Below are 22,735 nucleotides of genomic sequence, written 5' to 3' on the forward strand. Positions count from 1 at the left end.
AGCCCCGCCCCCTCCCGGCCCTCGCCCCGCCCCCCTCCCCCCTCTCGCTTTCCGGCCGTCGCAAAAGGTGTCGCAAAGGCGCCGCCCGGGCGAGGAGCTGAGGTAAGGCCCGGCCGCCTCCTCCCCGCTTCCCCTCCCCGGTTCCCCGCGGCTCCTCCGGGGCTCGGGGCTCGGCCCGGTGTAGGGCGGGTGCGACCGGCCTCGGGGCCGTGCTGCAGGTGGGCACGGGGCTGGGCGACCCCCCCCCCCCGGCCGGGCCGCACCGCACCGGGGCCGCCTCCCCCGGGCCGGGGCTGAGCCCGAGGCTGGGCCCTGCCCCCCGCCCCCCGCCTCTGCCCCCTCCGACCCCCCCCTGCCCCCGGTGGGAGCCCCGCGGGGCGGCTCGGCCCGGTTCGGCCTGGGGCAGGGCCCCCCGGGGGGCCGGGTGAGGCGGGTCCCCGGTTTATTGGGCTCCGGCCGAAGCAGGGCTCTGCGTGCTGGCTTTCTCCTCTTCCCCTCGCGGTTTTCTCCGTGGGAAATTGCCCTAATTAAGCAGCGGAGAGTGGAAGCGAGAGCACTTGGTGTTGTGCCACAGCTGACCTTTGGTTTACTTAGCTTGTTTTCCCTGCCCGGTGTGTGACTTGCTCACGGTCCCAGGGATAACTTATCTTCCTCTCTTGGACTTCATTCTGCTTAGCAGTTAGGGCTATTTACTTATTTAGGTTGACTGTACTAGATAAATACCAGACCTTCCTTTGTAGCCTCCCTTCCTTCTATTTCTCTGCTCGTCTCTGTGGGGAGTTACGTGGTTCTGGTCACCTGCTGCCAGGAGAGAGGCAGCACCGCAAGGCTCCTTGTTGGCACTGGGAATGCTGTTTGTGGCCCCACATCTTCTCACAGCTGGTGTCTGTAGGCTGCCTCTGACCAGCTAAAGCTTCACAGCTCTGGCATGTTCTTGCCTGTCTTAAGTGTTGAATAGACAATGAGCTTTCACCTGATTTAGGTTGGACTTGGACAAGAAAAGAGCCACCATGGCAAAACTGATACAAGCATTTCTCAGATCACTGTTCCTTATAACTGCCTTTAAGTGGTTGCTGCTCCTCAGCAAAGAGGCAAAGCTGCTTCAAAGCTGTTTAACTTAAGATTTCTCTGTATTTGTTCAGTTCTTAGCGCTATCAATTGATAAGCTAAGCAGGGCGCATCGGTTACACATCGCTCACGCTCCCAGGAGAGCGATGTGCAGGGCTGAGTGTGCTGTAGTCTGTAACGCAAGTCAGTGGTGTGGTGTAAGCTGCTGCTGAAATTTAGGCTGGTGATTGCAGGATATTTGCTTCAGTAGGCAGCAGGAAAAGAGAACAAGTGCAACTTACTATTTTATAACTGTGTTGAGAACAGTTGCTTCCTGTCTTTCCTCAGCAATCACCAACTAAGGGAGTGCTCTTAAAATCTTCTTTGTTTTGCTGCTGGCAGATAAAACACTCTGTAGAGCATTGCTTAGAAACTTCTGGTACCTTTAAATCCCCCCATGTTCTTCACCTTCAGTGTGTCTCACCCCTTTATGTTGCAGGGTCTTATGATTCTCCGTAACAGCTGTTATCTGCCAAATAAAAATTCTGACGCCACCCGATCCATGAGCGGGCATCGAAACCTCAAGAGGCGATGTGGGGAGTCACATCTGGAATCCCCCGCGGGCTGTGGACACGGTCCTGCCGCTGGCTGCGTGTTAAGCAAACTAGTTCAGCTGCCCACACCTCCCCTGTCAAAGCACCAGCTAAAACGGTTAGAAGAACACAAATACCAGAGCGCTGGACGATCGCTGCTTGAACCTCTAATGCAAGGTTACTGGGAATGGTTAGTTGGAAGAGTTCCAGCCTGGATTGCCCCGAATCTGATCACCATCATTGGACTGTTAATAAATATCTTTACAACTCTGCTATTAGTATATTACTGCCCAACAGCTACAGAGCAGGTAAGTGGTGGGCTTCTGTCGGCCTTTGGGGCAGCTGCTGCGATCGGGCAGCAGTTGGCTCTGCTCCCTGGTGGGCTCCTGTGTCTGTGGGAGCTGTTCCTCCTGTTCCTTCCCTACCTAGCCCACAGCCCTGGTACGTTCAGGCTGTTCTCTGTGAATGGTTGTAATGCCTGGGCATCTAAATGAGTGCCTGCATGCAAAAGGAGCACGTGGGGATTTGGGGTTAGCATGCTGCTTGCTGAGTGATGTTCACTGGGTTCCCCGGAGGGCTGATGGAAGGGATGCCACGGGGCAATAGTCCCAACTTGAAATGGGGCCTGGTACCAAAGCAGCTCTTCTGATAGCAGCTCTGCTATGAGGATGTGCTTGAGTCCCTGTGCAGACAATGAAGAAATGGGTTTACATCTCTTGCGTGCATGGCGTGTGGAGTTCTTGGCAGTTTGCTTTCTCTGCTTGTGACTGGGTTAGTCACCTTTAGCTCTCGGAGTTGCCACACGATGAGCAATGCAAGGTGACTCGGCTGGCAGTTAGCTCTGTTTGCCGACCCAGATGGAGTTGCAACACAGCGAGCAGCCCTAGATCAGACCAGGGACTGAGCACCAGAGAGGTGTAGCTCAGGAGATAGACAGAGAGCTTCCTTCCCTGGCTGGCATGCCCAAACCCTGTGTCCTGAATGAAGCGAGTGCCCTTCTGCATCCTTCTTGGGCCCCGTGTTACCGAGTAGCTCAGGTCAGGGCTGCAGACACAACGCTGTGTGGGAACGCGCAGTAGTCTCCTGGAGCAGTGAGCCACTTGTGGTCTGCGATGTGAGAAGGCTGGCTGAAAGCCAGGGCTGTGTTTGTTCTGGATGCACTAAAAGCTCATGACCTGTCCTCGTCAGAACTGTCTCAACTTCGTGTAATTCCTGGTTTCAAGGGTACAAAGTCTTTCTAAGGGATTTCAAGTTACTAGCTTCAAAGACTTTTTTTCTCCCTCACTAGGGAGAAAACTCAGAGTTGCCTGATAAGGCATGGGAGAAGACTTTCATTTTTGAGGACTATAAAAGTTCTGTTACTTGAATGTTTATTGTCTTGAAGGATACTCATATGCGAATGCAATGAAAAGGATTTATCTGATACAGGAAATATATTACACACTAAATAGCTAGAGGAGATCTTATGGCTTCTAGCTTTTGAAATGTCTAGGCTTCTTTGTAACCAGAGCTGATAACTCAGGTTGGGAGAATGCTTCTTAGTCAAGTGGCATGTGGCTTCTTCCTATGTGAGCTCTCAAAAAAAAAACAAAAAACAAGAACAAAAAGTAAGCTGGTGCATTCAGCCCTGCACATCCTGTTCATGTATGACATAGCAAAAGGATGTTTGCCTTCTAGCGATCCATTGGAATGGGTAGTTTTAGGGAAAAAAAAATGTGGAATTTAGGAGGTGTAAGGTGTAAAGTGAGTACTAAGTTTGAGTGGTGAACGCTTAGAGCAGCTCCTTCCTTGTTCAGGCAGTGCCATTGCCACACACCTTTGTTTTAACTTGCCTCTTACTCTGATAAAGGCATCAGCCACAGAACCAGAGCATAAAGCTGAGTATGGTTGTGTTCTGGTTGGTGATAAAACTTTGGAAGTACGTGCAAAGCTACACGGTTCGGAAGGTGATAGAGCTATAGCTGGCTGAATTACAGCTATTGCACGTTTAACAGCTTGAGAGTTGCTTTGTGCTTATTGAATGGGTTTGTCTTCTCACTTTAGCTGCAAAATAACTTTCTGCTGAGGTAGCTTCCAGCCTGATCTAGTTTGCCATATGGCACTGCAGCCCTGCGTGCTGGCATGACAGGAAGGATGCCAGCTCAGTGGCAGAGCTGTGAGCTGCTGCTTTTAAGTGTCAAGTAGCTGTCTGGGAAGAAAATGGGACTTCGGGCTTCCAGAAACAGTTTTCTTCTGAAAATGCTATTGCTTTCAGATGTAAATTGGGTCTGCCTTGTAGCTCAGTCTTAGCTCTGCTTTTTTCAAAAGCAACTTGGCTACACCTTTCATCAACAGGAAGAGTCATGGGAACGTAGCTCTTGCAGCTCCACTGGTAGCCAGAGGAAATGAGACGAGTTGCTCTGCTGCATGCTGAGCTGGGGGACCTCACCTAGCAAAGCTCTGAGCAATGGGAAGACGCCTGCATTTTTGTTTCTTAAGAAAACAAAACAGGAACCAACAAAACAGGACAAACAAAAACTCATGTAAAGGGGAACCATGAAATCTTAAACAGATACAAATATCATTTAGGTAGAAATACCTACGCTGGTGATGAAAGCGCCAGCAGTCTGACTTCTGAAATCTGTAGATAAAATTGCACGATGCCAAAGAAAACTTGAATGTTGTGTAAAAAGTCTACATATGAGAAACAGAAATGTACCCACGCGTGCTCCTTTTCTTTTTGGGTCACGCATTATCCCCTTATCTCTCGTTCTTGTGCTAGTTTGTATAGGTGCCTCGCTAAAAGCAGAGCGTGGTGCCAGCTTCTGAGGCAGGAGGAGCTGTTTTGCTGCTTACTGTAGCAGGAACAATGCAAGAGAATAATGTGATGGGCTACAAATGAGTCAAGGTTGTGTAGACCAAAAGAATGCAAGCCTCAGAGCTTTATGAGAGGCCAGGCAGCTTGATTAAGCCTCATAGCTCTGTTTGGGCTTTGCTGAGGTGTAAAATACAGCTGCTCAGAAATGATCACTTTTATAAATGTCAAATGTGAAGATTGCAAAATAACCAATAATACCTGTTTATACACCCATAAAACTGAGAGTGAGTAACTAATGGCAGCCCTCTGGCTTTTGTGGTGGTGGTGAATGCTTGGAACAGCAAAAAGCTTGATTTGTAGGCTTTGGTCTAGCAGGGATTTGATACCTTGCTTTCTTCAGCAGATGTAACAATTGCTAGACATGATATGGGTATTAAGAGTTATTAACATGGATTCGGTAAAGCTGCTGATGTGTGATAGTCAAAAATAAAATACTTGGTAGTAGAGGTGCTGTGTTAGGGAGCCCTGAAGCTTTACAGGTCTCAGGAAACACAGTGGCTCAACTTGAAGTCTAACAATTTGAGCACTACACGGTCACGTAGCTCTCAAATACCTCTGCAGCCTGGTAATGCCCTGTATTTGGCAGTGTTTTGGGACGTGACACCTTGTTGAGGTCTTGTGAAGATGAGCTCAGCGTTTGTGAGGCAGCTGCATGTTTTGGGGGCTAAGAAAGCATGCAAATCTCTACCTCACTCAAAACAACTTACAAATTCCTCTACAGGAAATAGAAACTAGACAAGAGCTTAATTGTGCCCCACTTTGCATATGCAGTTCTGTCTTTTTCAGCTGTACAGAGCGGTTTCCTGCTTTAGAATATGCACTATACCTGTTAATCTGAGCTGTAACTTCTGTTTTATTAACATTTCACATGCCATAACCCCCTCTGCCTGCCCCTGCACGGGCCAGCTACTGGAAGGCCCATGCATGCGACTTGGTAGATTTCTAGGTAAGAAATTGTGTGCAAATGCAAAGCTGCAAAATGAGTTTAAGATGTTTTAAACCAGAAGGATTAAGTTTAACTTTAAACTGTCTTTTACCCTCACTGATATTTTCTTTCTTAGGCACCTCCCTGGGCATACATTGCCTGTGCATGTGGCCTTTTCATTTACCAGTCTCTGGATGCTATAGATGGGAAACAAGCAAGAAGGACAAATAGCAGTACTCCGTTAGGAGAGCTTTTTGATCATGGCTGTGATTCGCTTTCCACAGGTATTGTCGTTTTTACTTAAGTATGAGGATTAAGTGACTCTATTTCAGGGGGTCAAATCTGGAATAGAAGAAAATGTTCCTTTACTGAAGAAGTGGACCACTGATGTTTCTGGTGGTTTAGCTTCTCAATCAACTTTCAATAGATCAACTGAATGCCTTCTCTTGTGTTATGCTGAAAATTAAGCATGTGACTTACTCAGTCCGAGCCAGCAATTTTTTATGTATGCTTTATCAGTCTTGGTTCTGCAAATTTACTGAAAAAAAAAAAAAAAAAAAAAAAACAAAGCTAAAGTGCTCTTCTATATTAATTTAGATCTAATTTGTACAGAACAATTGCACGTATGGAGCCTGAACAATGGGACAGTGGAAGTCTGAGTTCGATTAGTGTCGGTCAGATCAGTTCCTTTCTAGGTAGGTAGAGTTCATTGGGCCAGCCTGAAGTTTAATCCTGTTGCAAAAGAATGATCGGATGCTTTATAATTTAAATAACTGAGAGCTCTTATGCATTATATTTCTATTAGTATTTTATCAAAGTTGAGTGTTAAAATAAGTACAAATGCATAGATACCTTATGAATCTTAAATGGTAAACCTTGGATTTTCATAGTAGCATAAAACTCCAGAAAATGGGGAAAAACACATTCAGCAAACCTTGGATACAAGAGAAAACCCCCAAACTGTCCACAGGCTCCAACTGCACAAGTTGCTCAAGTCTGTTGATGTCTAATCTCATTAACTTCAGTGAGAATATAAGAGACTTAGAAACCCTGAAATTGAGGACTTCTGAAAACCAATAAGACTTCTAATATGCTCTTTACAGTCTGTATTTTCAATGGAAGTGATCAACTCTTATAAATGTCTATGAAGTAAAACTCATCAGGATACCTGCGTGCTGTTGCTCCTGTCTGGGTCCTTTGTTAGATTTGCTTTTGGTAAGGATCTTTACACACATACGCACTTTATGTTTTTACCATGTGACTGATTTTCTTCTGCAGTCTTTGTGGTTTTGGGAACTTGTATTGCTGTGCAGCTGGGAACGAACCCTGACTGGATGTTCTTTTGTTGTTTTGCTGGAACGTTCATGTTTTACTGCGCGCACTGGCAGACGTACGTCTCTGGAACGCTGCGTTTTGGCATGTAAGTACCTTGGCTGAAAATAAAACTGAAAGTTAAATGGCTTTTCTGTCTAGTTCCTCTTTGTGACTGTAGTTCAGATTGTTTAGAGTGGTAGTAAACTGTTCATGTGCTTAAAGCTTGTAATAGTTATTACCTATTATTGCATTATTCAATAGCTGTTGAATCCACAGTTAATACTGAATGTTCCTTAGCTTGTTCTAGGAGTGGTAAAGTTTCTTTTTTCCACGTTAACAGCTCATGATGTGATTTAAACCTAAATAGGGGAAAATACATGGGGCTTCAGCCCCGATATTTGGCTGCCTTTGTCAGATGGTGGCAAACTGACTTAACTATCTCTCTCTTGATATTCCTTGACTTTTGATGATGTATAGTTAATCTTTGCTGTTAAGCATAACTCTTAAATATGGTGTATTAATTGACATTGTGGCTGAAAGTTGAAAATCTGAGTCTATTTTAGTAAAGATTGTGGTTCTGTTAATAATGGTGCAGAAATGCGATGCCTAGAAAGTCAACAGCCAAAGTCTCATTTGCTTGTGCATGAAGGTAGGTGGGCAAACAGCTCCCAAGGACTCGGTGAGCTGTGGGATTCACCAAGCTTCATGCAGAAGCATACGTTTGTTCTACCTCTGCACTTGTGTCATGTAATCTAATAAATATATTTCAAGTTAACAAGCTGCAGAATGAATTTGCATCTGAAAACTTCTGAAATTTGCTCCTAGTGTGGGATTTTGAAACAATGCTACAACGTGCACTGTTTACTTAGTCTGTTACTGAGTTATTCATATCTCAGATACCGCTAAAACAGCTCAGTTACGGACATCTAGTCTGTAGCAGCTCTTATTGGCAGAATACTAATACAGATTCTCTTGAGAAGCTTATTTCTAAACTGCTGTTCTAATTCTGACTGTACCAAAGCAGAGTAGTTTCAGTCAATAGTTTCTGATACTTAGATCTTGATGACATCTGACTCATAACCTGTACGTTCTTAGGCTTTTTTTCTTTTATGCTGTAATGGAGCTCTCAATACTGAATGTGTTTTAGCTCCTTTTCAACATTGTGGGGCCCTGATAATGAAAGTTCTTGGTTTTTGACTGAAAACAGGAAAAAAAAAAACTTGGCATGTGCTTGACTGTACAGATGCAAGCAGCAAGTCTACCTGATTTGTCTTTGTGCTCTAGACAAATGGGTGCATTGCTCCTTGTGTTCACTGTAATGTTTGTTCTCAGATTTTGTGAGGAATCTTTATATTTTGGAGACACCGAATCCTGTGTTCTGCATGGCTGTATATTATGAAAACCTGATGATCCATCAATATGTAGAGAAGGCAATAAGCGCACAAATATGTATCATCATTTCAGATAACAGATAATGTTGTAAACACATCTGTTTCTTCATTTGCACAGTGTCATAAGGTTAAGACTGCCACAAGCTGACGTTCATTTCTGTGGCAAGAAAATCTGAGATTAGATCTGAGATCCTGTTAACCACTTCTCACTTTGGTATGATTTTTTTCTGAAACTTCCACCTCCCCAGATGTAAAGCTGGAAATGCATCAGTATTGTACCTACCCTGCCAGGGCCTGATGTGTGCATCCTATCCCTCCCTGGTGGTCTAGTGGTTAGGATTCGGCGCTTTCACCGCCGCGGCCCGGGTTCGATTCCCGGTCAGGGAAAAGAGTTTTTTTTGATGGGCAGAGGCCAACAGGATGAGGTTCAACATGGCTCAGTGCCGGGTCCTGTGCTTTGGTCACAACAACCCCACGCAGTGCTGCAGGGTGGCTGGAAAGCTGTGCAGAGGAAAAGGACCTGGGGGTGTTGGTCAGTGCTCACCTGAACATGAGCCAGCAGTGTGCCCAGGTGGCCAAGAAGGCCAACAGCATCCTGGCTTGTGTCAGGAACAGTGCAGCCAGCAGGGCCAGGGAGGTGATGGTCCCCTTGTGTTCTGCTCTGGTGAGGCCGCACCTCGAGTGCTGTGTTCAGTTCTGGGCCCCTCACTACAAGAAGCACATCGAGGCCCTGGAGTGTGTCCAGAGCAGGGCTACGAGGCTGGGGAAGGGCCTGGGACACAAGTCCTGTGAGGAGCGGCTGAGGGCACTGGGGGTGTTTGGGCTGGAGAAGGGGAGGCTCAGGGCAGAGCTCATTGCTCTCTGCAGCTCCCTGAGAGGTGTGGGGAGCTGGGGGTCGGCCTCTGCTCGCAGATAACCAGGGTCAGGAGCAGAGGGAACGGCGTGGAGTTGTGCCAGGGGAGGTTGAGGTGGGCAATGAGGAGCCATTTCTGCTCAGACAGAGCGGGCAGGTGTTGGGACGGGTTGCCCAGGGAGGTGGGGGAGTCCCCGTCCCTGGGGGGGCTCCAGGAGAGGTTGGGGCTGGTGCTTGGGGACATGGTTTAGTGGGTGACATTGGTGGTAGGGGGACGGTTGGACCCAGGTGATCTTGGAGGTCTCTTCCAATCTTAACAATTCTGTGTTTCTATCCACAGGTAAACGCAGGCTTAGGCATTCTTGCTCCTGAGTAAGTGGAATCAGAGACAGCTGTTGAAAGGGGCTACAAAGGTCTTAGTGCACAGTGACTTGCTCCCATCTGTGTATCCTAAGTAGTAACTGAGAAACTGTCTTTAATTAGAGATCAACTCAGTAGGCAAGCCATAAATGGCTCAACACAGCAGCAGGCTGATGAAGACAGGTTAGTATTTCATTCCTTAAATGCTGTTCAACAGTTAAGTATATAATTGGCTTGGCTTACTGAAAAAGTCCATCTGTAAAGCAGGAGTGTTCACCCTGAAGGAGGAGAAAATGGGATTGCTTCAGCTAAATTCCTAGAGAGTATTGCAGGTGGAGCAGGAAAACCATGAGTTTAATTGTGCCCAATTACTGAATACACCAACTACTCTGGTTCTTTTTCTTCCTACTAAAAGCATCAGGGCTGCCCTGGACTGCTCTAGGCTTGTTCCCAGCGGTCTGTCTCCATCTTTAAATGATGATTATACTTTTATTAGATCTTGGCAGCTGATGCGTTTTTCGAAGAGCAATTTGAATTGGTTAAATAACTCAAAATATAGCTAGAGGTCAGTATTGTGTAAAAATCCACTGTAAGGAAGTTGTTTTTTTTCTTAAAACAAACTGGGTAGGTAACAGTAAAAGTCACCGTAGTAACATCAGCAGTGCAAAGGGATTAGGACGCAGCCCAGATAGAGTTGAGTGGAAGCCTTGCTGAAAAGCAGGCATCTCATCTCACCTGGGAATGGGCTCATGAAGGAGCAGGAGTGTGCTGTACTCTTGAAGAAATAAAACAGTGGTTTGGGAATGCAGGAGAATATTGAGTTCTGAAGCAGTCCAAGCATTTGCTTTTCCTGTCCTGTTTTTCAGCACAGTAACTGGTTTATCTGGATTGTGGACTAGCTGTGCACAATACAGAATGAGTTTTGTTTCAGGCTTAGTCTTGGATGGTGCAGCATAACTGGGGCATCTCTGGTTTGGAAAAAGTGCATTTTTGCACAAAAATCAAACTGGTAAGTCCAATTGCACTGCCATGTGTCAAGGTAGAACCAGTTCTCATATTTTAGGAACACCATGCCGAAATCAAGAGCATTCAGGGATATTGTTCACAAACCTTGAAAGGAATTTGCATGCCATTATCTGGAGCCCTGTTTCGCTTACTGGCTCCGGTTCTTCTCGACCCAGTGTTAATGTTGCTTGGATTCTGTTCTGCAGCTGCTCATTGCTCTGGCTTTAAGAAATGTATTAGGAGATGTCAGTTACACAGGTTCAGTTCTGCATTTAACCTTGTCAGTGCTCGGACAATCTGACTGCAGCAGCTGCCTCAAATCCATGGTAGTTGGAAGTGAAGCAGGAGCTATCAGGCTCCGTCCGAGCTGAGCCAGGTTCTGCACTGCACGCACCTCAATTGCTGCCGTAAGGGGCATGAACCACGGCTCATGGCACAGAAGGACAGGTGAGGGCCTTGTATGCGTGGCCATGCTGGGCTGGGGCAAGCTAAAAATCATATTGTAAAAACCCAGTGGGCACCCGTCAGAGGGTGCTGCTGCACCGTCACTTCCAGCATTTCTCCTGTGGGTTATCTGACTTACCCCAACCTTTCTTAACTGAAATATGGAAAGCTGGCAATAGTAGATGTTATATATACAAACAACGAGATGAAACATCCTTAGAAACTAATGCCCATAAAGACTTATCAGTAAACACTGAGAGGAAGGAACAGTTCTTACTAGCTTTCATAGAACTGACAAGTTAAAAATGTTACTTCGCTGCTTGAATAACAATCCCTAGAGAAAGCAGAAGAATTCAAGCTGTCTAATGAAACAGCCATTAATGAGGAATGTTGGAGAACTTGGGGGAACATTCTTCTTCAGTGACACTGCAGCACTTGTAAAAGCCCACTTGATAACAGGATGGTTTCAGAAGGGAGAAAGATTGAATTGGTTAATCTGAGCCCTCCTGTCAGTACTACCACTGAGGTAGATGGGAGAGACTAGTAAATAAGGCCGTATTTTAGGAAATACTAAAATGAAAAATACTAAAATGAAACCTTCTTTATAGCAGTTAGAGAAGGAGCTAGTGTGTTGTCCCAGATAGACAATTCACACCAAATGTCAAAATACAGAGATGGAAGCCTTCCAAGCCAAGGAAGCTTACTTAGCACATGGAGTACTTGCTGTAGGGAACGGTTCCAGGATATTGGGATTCCAGGAGATAAGGCAGTAATTGCCATCTTCGTAGGGCTCAGTGCGTGCAATTTTGAGTTTTGCCAACAGTTCTTCAAGAACAACAACATTTGTTATTTGCATAGAGGAGTTCGAAGCTCAGTCTTGATGTCAGGGAGGACTTTGTTTCTCTACGCTTGTGGGAAGTATGTGTTGAAGTACAGTTGTGGTAGGTGGTGTTTGCTGCTTGCAGCCAGCCTTCTGTGTACTTCAGTTACTCATTGCCGTGTGGCAGCCTTTCACTAGTGCTCTGTCATAAATATGCATAAGTGCCTTGCTGCAGCATGATCATACAGTTTAAGTTCCTGAGGGCTGCAGTTAATGGTGAGGGTGGTTTTCCACATCACTATCCTCTTCTTCCTCTTCCTTTCCCTGTCACAAATCCCTTCACAGTGTTTTAAATCAGGAACCAAGCAGTTAAGAGCTGAGATGCTGCTGATTTTCTGCCCTTACCATTGAAGCAGCCTTGTTGCTCTGTGAAACTGATTTCCAGCATTATAACCATTGTCTTCACTTTGTTATTTGAACAGCACGGCTTTTATTCCACATTAACAAGTGGCAAAAGGAAAAACTGACATGTCAAAGTGTATTACAGAAGGGGAGGGTTGAAAAGCTTTGGGCTCACTTTTCATTTTATTTTACCTAAAGATGAACTTCCTGAGCTGGAATTAGTTTTAATACACTTAAGCTTTTATTTCTTCTTTACAGTTCGCTTGATTTTATATTTCATTACGTCCAAGTGAAAATGCTAGATTGAAATGGGTTAAGATTAAACTCCATAGTACCCTTTAAAAACTAAGCATTTGGAATTCTAGCATGTGACTTTTAGCCTTTTTCTCTTGTGTTGTGATGATGAACATTCTTTTATTGGTGTAGTGCTTCCCTTAAGAAAGCAATCTTTAGTCTGATGCTGAGATTTGTAGTTTGTTGCCCAGCCTGAGTAATCCCACTTGCACACTTAGAAATGGATAGGACAGCTGGGAGAATCATCACTTCTCAGACCAGAGTGCTGCTGTGCAGAGTATTTAATTATAACTGTAGCCCCTCAAGTTTCCTAGCCTCGTAAGTTCTATTTTCTGATGAGGCATGAGCATTTTTCTTGTCTGCTTTGTTCAGGGCTATCTCAAGGAATCTTGTATGTTGGGGAAGAGGAGGGTACATAAATGCTTCCCCCCATTAGTTTTACCCAGTATTAAAAAGGCTGTATTAATACTGATTGACTTGATTTTGGAGCAATCTACAGCATAAGTATCTGTTCCCTGTTGTTCTTGGTTGGTTCACTTTCTTGGGAAATCTCTTAGCTTTGAATTAAATCCGTTCAGTTCACCGTTCTGTCTCTAGACTTTGAAACTTGATTCAGGGTAGGAATTGTGAAGTCGAATGGCTTGTTTAATCAAACAGGACCTCTTAAAATTGCACATTGAATATGCTCAATAAATCAACACTGACAAGTGTATATTCCCTATGTATGACTAATCAGTTGTGTGTTAATTGGCTCTTACAAGCTCTTACCAGCTTGTCAAGGGAACCTAGCAAAGCAGACAGCATACAAAAGACTTGTCGCTGCCAACATCTAAGTAGAGTTAAGCACATGCCAAGGTCGATGGTCCCTTTTTGAGCTTTCCCAGATAATGTTTAGAGAAAAAGCCACATCTAATCTGGAAATCTCTCTTAAGTAACGTAGGGAGAAAAGGGAAAGAAACTGCAGTTGTCTGAAAGTACCAGTTAGCTGTGTTGTATGTGTAACTCTCTTCCTGTATTTCCTAAAATAAGAAATATTTTTTCTAAGCATATCCTATATTATGTTCTGTTATAATTAAACAGAAAATGATTAACAGATGGAGATTCAGGCATGGGACTGCACAAGATACTGCTTTTGTTAAGCTCTGACAGTGCAATTAGTGAACTTTGTTTCTCTGATGTACCTTGCTAGTCGATTGGCATGTAACTGGATGGCAAGCTGCATGGTTTTGTTCTAATGAACTTTGATAAGCGCTGCCCTGAAAAAGACCTGTTATGACTGAAGTTGTTATTGCTGAAATGTTTTCTGATTGGATGGTTTGATGTAATTAATTTGATCGTCTCTCAAAATACTTGAGTTCTAAAATGCTATAAATCTGTAGTGTACCATAAGGATTATTTATGATGGCTGTAGCTCAGCTGGCTAGAGCTTATTTTTCATCTCTTTGTTAGGGGTGGAAAATAAATGTGTACAAAACAGTTCAGTTACCACTGAATGGGGATCTAGAGCTCATTTGGCATCTTCGGCATTATTTGCTGAGAAGCCAAGGAGTTGCACAAGCAGGGAGGGGAAGGGCTTGGCTCTCCCTCAGAGGTGGTGAACTGGAGATGCTGCAGTCCCTGCTTCTGCTTTGAAAAATATGAAAATATTTTCATATATGAAAAATACATGTATTCAGTGTCATTTGGGCACGAGCATGGGATAGGGAGTGAGGTCTTGAATTGTTTTATTTGTTGTGACGTGAAGCAGGGAATTTATTTTCTCATCCATACAGTAATGATTGAGTTTGCCCATGTGTTGGAGTAGAACTGTAAAACTGTAAATTGTATAATCTCTGAATGGAGTTTTGAGTCTGTAAAACACTACGTGGGTTACAATATTTTAAATTAATACACTCACTCTGAGGTTGCTCATTCCCTTCCTCTCACCCTTCAAACTTTATCAACAGTGACTGTTGTAATGCTGCTTTGTATTTTTCTGGATCTTATTTTACAACATGAATGAAAATCTGCTCTGATGGGTTCACTTAGCTGAAGTGCTCAGGAAAATGTTTTGAAATGTTTCTTTCCCTTGCATGTAGATTTGATGTTACAGAGTCTATGCTCTGTACGATAGCAATCCAGCTTCTCACAGGAACTCTGGGGCCCTGGTTCTGGAACTACACGGTAAAGCGAACGTTAATGCTACCCAGCACAAATGGCATGGACTAAGCAGCGACAGCACCTTTGTCATGCACATAGTAACTGGGATATGAGAGCATCATTCTAAGGGTATTTCACAAGTGCTTTAATACGAAGGGAAAAATGTTTACAAAGTATGAATGAGCAGTAAAAATCCAATCTAACTGGAAATGATTTTTTTTTTTGGAAGCATCATGTTTTTACTTGAAAACAAAACAAAACTGCCTGCGAAGCAGAAGAGCTTGCTTTAAGCTTTACTGTGTTGTCACAGTTCTGGCTTCACCTAAAAGACAATGAGGGCTGTGGAAGCAGCTTGATGTGCGTGGGTGTAAAATTGTGTTGGAACTACTTCTTAAAGCTATACAGACTTCTATTTAAATCCCTTTCCACAGGAAAAAAAGACTTGTTTGGCTAGTTGAGGGAGTTGTGTGCTGTGCAGTAGCTGAAAGTTGCCAGTTGCTGGTTAAAAATGCCTGTTTTGAACGATACCACTTCATCCTCATAGTCCAGTCTCTCAACTGTGCTTGTAGCCTCCTTGCTAAGTAACTTCATTTCCTGGCTGTCTGGATTTTGAAAAATGCTTCTCCTTATGGCTGTGCTAACTGTGCCCTTCTCTGTTCTTGGTTGCTACTCTTCAAAAGAACTTTCTGTTCCTTATTTCAGCTTTGTTTAGTATGGTATACACAGGTGGTCCCCCTGCCTCCCTGCTGAAATGGTACAGTTACCAGTGAGTTAAGTTCCTTGAAATTTCTCGTGCTTCCTGGATTACTAGCCAGGAGTTTTCTTTGAAATATTCAGGGATAAGAGGATGAGTTTTTAATAGCCTTCTCAGAATTGCCGCAGGTTTTAAATAAAACTGTTTATTTTTTATGCTGTCTTCCCCGTGCAGGGTTTCATCACATTCTCTGCTTCCAAGATGCTATTAAAGAGTCTTTAATTACCAGCTCTACTTTAAATCCACCGAAAGCAGCAACCTGGCAGTTCAGTGTGCGTCATGTCTGACACCTCAGGCGCAGGGTCAGTTGGGTGTGCTCCGAAGGGTCAGATGGGTGACATCACTTTTGAATACTTTGACAGCCTGTGAAAGGCTGGAAATGCTTAGTTTCAGGGAATGGCAATCTAGTGACTAATAACTTGAAGGAAGGAAGAGTTTAATTGGGATTTTTATCCTGTTATGATAACAGCATTATGACCATGCCTGAGAAGTCATTTAGGAAAATATTTTTTCCTAAGTTTCAAAAGATGTGGAGATTTCTGAGGTCACCAATTGTATGATAGTTACACAGGAGGAAGCAATTCAAATTCTGTAATGAAAGTGAATCAATTTAAATGGATGGCAATAAATCCCTGCCTAATGCAGGGAGGGGGGAGAGTTCTAACTTTCCTACAGGTGACCTGGAACTGATCGAGATCTCAAATGCTAGACTCCATCTGTGGTCTCTTCAGAAAGAATGACTTTGCCTTGAAAGAAGAAATGTTTCACAAATAAATTCAGCGGTTGGTGGAACTGGTGAGTGTAGCGGATGAGCCAGGCAGGGTGTTGTGTCACTTACACTCCAGCAACAGTGTGCTAAGGGTTTGCTTGTGACAATTTCCCTCAGGCACACTAATTTTAGACAGTTATTAAGCATACTGAATTACAGAATAGATTTAATCATCTTCTTAAATTCTTGCATATGTAGTTTCAGATGCCTTCTGGCATCTCTATTTTTAGTCTTAACTAATAAATAAAGATGCTGCTGCTTCCAAGTAACTTGCCTGGAACACAGAAAGCATCATAATTATCTTACAGCTTGAGGTCAGTGGTACAGATTTTGTTTCAGTGTTGCTGTGTTTCTGAGATGGATAAGCAACAGGAAATACATATTCACACAGTTTTTCATCTGAGCTGTTCCATGTGGCAGTTAGTTTTAATGAAAAAGTCTGATAATACAGCCTACATGACCTGGCAAAATACGAAGTGAATAGGTTCTGATTCTAGCACCACAGATTAACCTTGTATTTTTCAAGTCTGGGTACCCAGCATGTTTTAATTAATCAAGGAGCAAAATCCTGAAAACTGTTCATGAGGTTTGCTTATGTTTTTATTAGCCTTTGGAGAAACTTATTGAGACTATCACCTAGCTTTTTAAGCAGGAAAAACCTCAAAGACTGTGGGAATTATGTTAGAACAGACTTGCTGTATTTGAGTGTGAGCATGCTGCAGATCTCTGAAGAGCCTCAGCTCTGCATACCTACCTTTTGCAGCTCTGCAATGTCATCCTTCAGTGCTTGTAATGTTTTACCTCACACTTAGGTGTTTTTTGTGAACCAGAAGTGGGCAGTTATAACTGTGGTACTACAGTTCAGCACGATACATGTTACATCTAGTGGATTCACAAATGAGGGAGCTGAAGATGAATGGATGGACCTGGCAAATACTCAGCCTGTTACAGAAAATGTTAAAATAATTGCATTCTCGATAATCTTTTGTTATGATAGAAAACATAAGTAACCCACATTTATGTTTGGCCTGACAGGGAAGGACAGATTAACAAGTAAAATGCATTGCAACATCTGGTAAACTCATTGCAGTCTCACTGCAGGAGTTGGAGAACACCTTCTGCAGCTACAGAGGCATGCTGCTACATCCTGCTATCTTAATGAATGTGGGCAGACAGGCAGCAAGGGATGAAATGTGCATCTTAAAATGCACAACTTCATGCTTTTGACTTTATCTGAATTAAAACACTTGGGTGTTCTCACTTACAATCTTTGTTTAGTTCTCACTGATACCTGCTGCCATTGTTGATATTGCTTGACTTAGTCCCTGCTGTCCTCTGCTCTGCAGAGGTGCTGTTTGTTGTTCCTTCTTAACATCAGTTTGCTGTGGAATCAGTGTTTTTCAGGTCACTTTCAATGTTTTTCCCAGGCTTGCAGTTAAATGTTCTGTCTAGGCATTTTGGGTTTGTGTTAAACTACTGAGTCTGGTTATAGCTTCAGTGTCTGATCTTTGTTCTTTGCCTGGATGTTCCTGCTGATTTTTAAAAGCCTGGTTTAGGGTCTTTTGTTTATTTTCTAGAAGATGAAAAAGGCCCTTGGTTTATTTGAAAAGGTGGTCTTTGGAATTAGACTGCTTTGTGTGTGTTGAGGAACTGTTGCAGTAACTTTACATCCATCTGTTGTAGTGTGGGCATGTCTCAAGGAAACGTCTCTCATTTTCCTCACTTCATAGGTATTAGGGCTCTGCTATGATATGTCCCTGCATCATCCTAGCAACATAAACTGTTTGGGCAGTGCTGCAATGAGTCAGTTCATCAAGGCACATCAGACAAAAAGTTGTCAGTTTGGGGGAGTGTGGCCCAAGTGACTGATGAGGATATCCCAGTTCAGAGGCTTTAGGAACCCCCTTACTTAAGCTGCAGAACTTACGCTGCTTGCTTTTTCCATTTGCTTTTCTTAGGATATCCACTGTAGCATTTAAACAAGTAAAATACAAATGCAAGGAGAAAAATGAGTCAGACGTTGAACTGTCTGATTCCCTTCTTGCTTTGAAATATTTCTGCTTTCCTGCAGCCTGTGTATGGCACAGGGCTACTGGGGGCGTCCATCTGCCCAGCTGCAGTGATAGCATTGCAGGTCTGCAGTGTGCAAGGATTTTTCCCCAGTTTTGATTGCCAAAAGCTTCTTTTTCTCCTTGTGGTATGTCACCTATCTTTTTACTTTCAAGCTAAAATATTGTTCTGCTGTTGGTCAATAAATAATCCACGACTCAAGCTCACACTTTCTGCAGTCTTTATCATAGGAAGAGGCGCTTCAACGTGCAACAGAACTTTGCCTAAAAATAAGAAGGCTCTATTTACGGAATATTTAGGCAGGAATTGTTCATCCCCCTGCTTTGCAGATAATTTCCCTAACCCTCAAAGCAGACTACATATATGTTTTACTCAAAAGGTCAGCATGGGTAGTTCAGAAGGGCTTTAGTCTATGTTCAAGCAGCTTTTCCCTGTTGCACAGCTTTTGTCTTGTCACTTTTAGGTACCTTTCCAGTTCTACCAGAGCTTAAAAACAATATGATGACTGAGGCAGTTTATGGACGGTTTTTAGTGGCACATTTTATCTTGAAGCAATTCATAAATACAGGTTAATCATTAAGGTCTAGGAATGAATGTCCTCCTGATTGCCTGGCATTTGCTCATGTTTTCCAGGCAGTGCTGTGCCTTGCCTTTTCTCAGTAGCTTTCTTGACAAAAAACATTGTTGCTTTAGTTTAAATTGCAGAGTATTTTCTTTCAATTTGTTTTATTACTGTGATACATTTAAAGCTTTTATGAACAGTAGCAGGCCACTTGCATTACATTCAGAAGCCTGAACTCATTCCCACTTATTCTCCCTTGTAGTTGGAGCTGTGCGCCTGCTCTACCCCAGCGTGCAGTCCTGCTGCCAAGAGAGGCCGTGCAGACCTTCCCCTGCCCTCTGCACTGCTTGCGTCATTCCTGGGGCCACCCACTATGCATAAGGAAAGCTGATATGCTAGAAACTGGGGTAGGGACTCTGTCCTTTTTCTTTTTTTGGCTGGGTCACTTTAGCTGAGCCAATTTCCTGACCCAGTCAATGGTGTGAGACCTTAGGGCTGGCACAAAGGGGAAAGCAGACCTGGGCAGCTGGGTTTTGGGGGAGAAAGTGGCTGGCCTTTGGAGATGCCAGGAGGACTGCGCCTCTTAAAAGCAGTCTGGATTGCTTTCACTTCGTGCATCTACGGCATGAATCCTAGTTACATGAGCAGAGGAACAGCATGGCTCCTTTCCCTTTTTACCCAGCTCCAGTTTCCTAATATTGTTCCATTTTGTGGTCGAGTTTCCAGGAGTTGCCCAGCTGGATTCCTCTATTTGGAGGTTTCTAGGTATTGGCCATCTGGCAGTAGTATTCTGTAAAAATAAATAATTAATAATAATTAACTGTGTAATTCCAATATCAGGCTTGTACTCCATTGATACAGTGTATCCTCTAAAAAGTCATCCAGTAGTGATTTTAATTAGTATAGGTGATAAGAGAATCCCCTTTAGGTAAGATGTTCACAGTCACTTGTCACCCTCAACATTAAGAACTTGCACTTTAAACACTCATGACTGTTCTTAGAGGTAGCTCGAGTGATTCTTGTATCTTTGCCTTCTGTCTGAAGGAGGCGTCTAGTGCTAAAAATTATCTCTTTATGTGGAATTGAAGTTGAATCTCATATTGCAGAACAAATGAGTTTTTTACCGCAAGCCAGAGAGGACTTTTTAACCAAACAGGCTTGTAGTTCATTGCTGAACCCTTTCTAACCATTTTTATTTGAGCTGGAGAGGGGCAGACCTAAGGGCGGTGGAGTGAAGGTTGTGCCATGGCCGTGTCTAAGCAAGACAGGGCTGTCTCCCTAACCTGAATTCAGGAGCTGCTTCTGCACATTTGGTCTGGCTCCCAGTTTTGGTTAAGAGTTCCTTCGGAAGACCTCATCTTCTGTAATCTGAGATGTTTTCTAATGTGTGACCGTACTTTATTTGCACTGACTGCAGTCAAAAGAAACCTGTTTTAATGTCCAAGGAAAGCTGCAAACTTGAATTATGTACACTAATTACTACCCACTGTTTGTCTGAGCTTTCTCAGTTGCTTTATTTTCATCTAAGGTCATTGCCAGAAGTAGTGAAACAGCTTCGTGTTTAACCTGTGCAGGTTGACTGAGCTTCTTCAGCCCTTCCTTGGTTGGACACGCAAACACATTAGTTGCAAATTGCTTCCTCCCAGGTTTTAGAATTAGCATGGAAATACAATGTTTTATTGGCATCTTCTCTACCTTTTGCTTTGACCAAACTCTTCCCTGCTATATGCTCAGTCTGGCTTGGTCCTTCCTGGGCATTTCCTGTGTGCATAGTGCGCTGCTGCTGCAACAAAGATGTGTTTTAGCCAGGCTGGGAGATCTTCATGTGACAGGATCTGCTCTAAAGCTGGAACAAAGGCTGTAGAAGGATCTTGAGACAGCCCACACAGGCATGATATTAAACTTGCTTATGTGGTCTTGTCGCTCTTTTAAAACAAACATTAAAAAAAAAAAAACTCTTCACTCTCAGCCTATGCAGCTGTTACCAATTTCAACAGTACCCTTAAAAGAGCTAAGCATGCACTCACAAGTCATTTTGAGTCTTTTAGGTAGAACCATGTGATTAGAGCTAATGTATGTGCATAAGTATTTCCTGTTGGCCCAAAGGATTATTTTTGATGCAGTATTCCAGCATGAGACAATATTACATAGCTTGATAAACACCCACGTGTCCATCCTCATTGTATTTTATGTTTTTCCTTTGACTCCTGTTTCTGGAATTGACTCATGTGGCCTTGCTTTTCCTTCTTGCTATCTCAGACTTTGTATGATCTTTTAAACAATGCCTTAAGATCTGTCTTTTCTGTAAGCCTTTCCTTCCTGCCCTTCTACAAGAGATACTGGCTATGCTAAAACCAGAAGTGGTTTCTCTTCTTGCTGCATGCTGGATACTGATACTCTAGCAATGCAGCTGATTGTACAGTTTACATGTGCATCAGGTCTTCAGGAATTCATGTTTTGTTTTCAAGCTTGATGCTTTTCGGACAGAACATTCATTTAAAAATAAATATAGGGAATTTAATAATGACTAAAAATATTAAATGAATTTTACAATCTGGAATCAATTTGTTTTGGTGGGCAAGGTTAAAACTGAACACTTATTCCTGTGACTGACAATGGCCAGGTAAAAAGTTCCAACAGTTCCTTTTGATAAAATGGATTTTTATTGCATTGTGAAATTAAAAAAAAAAAAAAATGAAAAAAGTATAGCACAGCATGGCTCTTACTTTTTAACAAGAAAACTAAAATATATTTTTGCTTTCCAAAGTATTGATGTCTTCTATTTTCCTTGTGTTTTCAAGTTTTTATACTGTGCATGATAGAGGAGAGCTGCCAAGCTTGCAAATAATTGACTTGAAATTGCTTTGAATAATTCTGCTTTTCTTGGCTTTTTGTACCTAATCAGAATTGATGTGACTGAAGTGCAAATCTTCATAATAATCATGCATTTACTGGCAGTGATTGGAGGACCGCCTTTTTGGCAATCTCTGGTAATTTTGTTCATGTTCTTATTTTATCCTTTTTAAATTATTTTATCCTTTTTTAATAATCTAGTATGTACCTGGAAGAACTACCTGCCTCCAGTAGCATGGTTTCACTTATGAGGGAAGGGTCTTACTTTTCCTCATAGTAAATACATACTTTTGAGAATGGAGCAAATGGCAATAACCATGCGTTCTGGTTTTCCCGGAGCTGTTCAAACAAACTATTATTCTAAATCTTGTGTTATTTTGCAGGTAGAAAGTTATCAAACGTTTTACAAACTTAATATACCTTCACTGACATCCAGCCTCCTTTGAGTGAGCTGGCCAAAACTTGAATGAATTCATGCAGCAAGCTAAATCAGGAACAGAAGAATACTAAATTGGATTGCTGGTATGGGGGAGATTCTTGGAGAGCAAGCAAGCAGTTGGTGTAACCATCAGGAGATAATTCAGCTTGAGCGTGCTAGTCAGCTCTTATGGAGGAGGGGGGGAAAAAAAAAAAAACAAATAGCCATGTGGCTCTTTTAAGGATCATTCAGATCAAGGAAGCTAGAGATCCTATGGACTTTGTAGAGGCTCACCTGGCTAAATCAGCTGGCAGCTTATATGCTGTTGCAAGTTGATGTTGTCTTAAACGTTGTCATATTTTATATATTGTTATATTAGCACTCATGAAGCCCCACTGGGCATTTGAATACAGCATTACTGAGATAATTTATGTACATACATTTTGTACATATATCACAAACAAAACAGAAGTTGAGAAATAGCTTCTAAATGATTCATTTCCTGGAAAGCTTCCTGAGTATTAATCTTGTTTGTGTACTTGATGAACCCAGTTCTTAAGGTGGATAAAGAAATCTTGATTTGCAGTAAAAGAATAAAACCAAGAGATGGTCAAAAATTACTGAACCTTGTCACCCCCAAATCACTGAATTTCTAATCTGCTTCATAAAACTAGAGAAACGAACCCTCTAATGCTGTAGAAAATATCTAGAATAAGAAGCTAACCTTGGTTACCTCAATTTTGCTACATGTTGTACTTTCAGGTTAAACACAACAAAAAACATTGAAAACCACCAACATTCTCCTACCCACACAAACTAAGCTGCAAAGTGCATCCTGCCTTAAGAGTATGTCTGGATAGAATTA

The 22,735-nt window shown here is 42.9% G+C and overlaps 1 protein-coding gene and 1 non-coding gene across 6 annotated transcripts in view; both read left to right on the plus strand.

Annotated features, from left to right (window-relative positions):
* Positions 1-22,735, plus strand: part of CEPT1 (choline/ethanolamine phosphotransferase 1) — a 32,271-nt gene that overhangs the window by 1,564 nt on the left and 7,972 nt on the right. For 2 of the 5 annotated variants that reach the window (XM_068660091.1, XM_068660090.1), the window contains exons 2-5: positions 1,547-1,948; positions 5,559-5,706; positions 6,701-6,842; positions 21,505-21,589. In XM_068660091.1, the coding sequence (XP_068516192.1) occupies positions 1,553-1,948; positions 5,559-5,706; positions 6,701-6,842; positions 21,505-21,589 (771 nt within the window). In that variant the 5' untranslated portion in view covers positions 1,547-1,552. Of the gene's footprint in view, positions 1-19; positions 103-194; positions 219-1,546; positions 1,949-5,558; positions 5,707-6,700; positions 6,843-14,383; positions 14,469-21,504; positions 21,590-22,735 lie in introns of those variants that run through there. The other 3 variants (XM_068660093.1, XM_068660089.1, XM_068660092.1) reach the window with 3 other exon arrangements.
* TRNAE-UUC (transfer RNA glutamic acid (anticodon UUC)) lies at positions 8,443-8,514 on the plus strand. Its single transcript has one exon. It is a non-coding gene; the product is annotated as a tRNA-Glu (tRNA).

This window comes from Anas acuta, chromosome 24 (assembly GCF_963932015.1).
Source record: "Anas acuta chromosome 24, bAnaAcu1.1, whole genome shotgun sequence".
Taxonomy (NCBI): domain Eukaryota; kingdom Metazoa; phylum Chordata; class Aves; order Anseriformes; family Anatidae; genus Anas; species Anas acuta.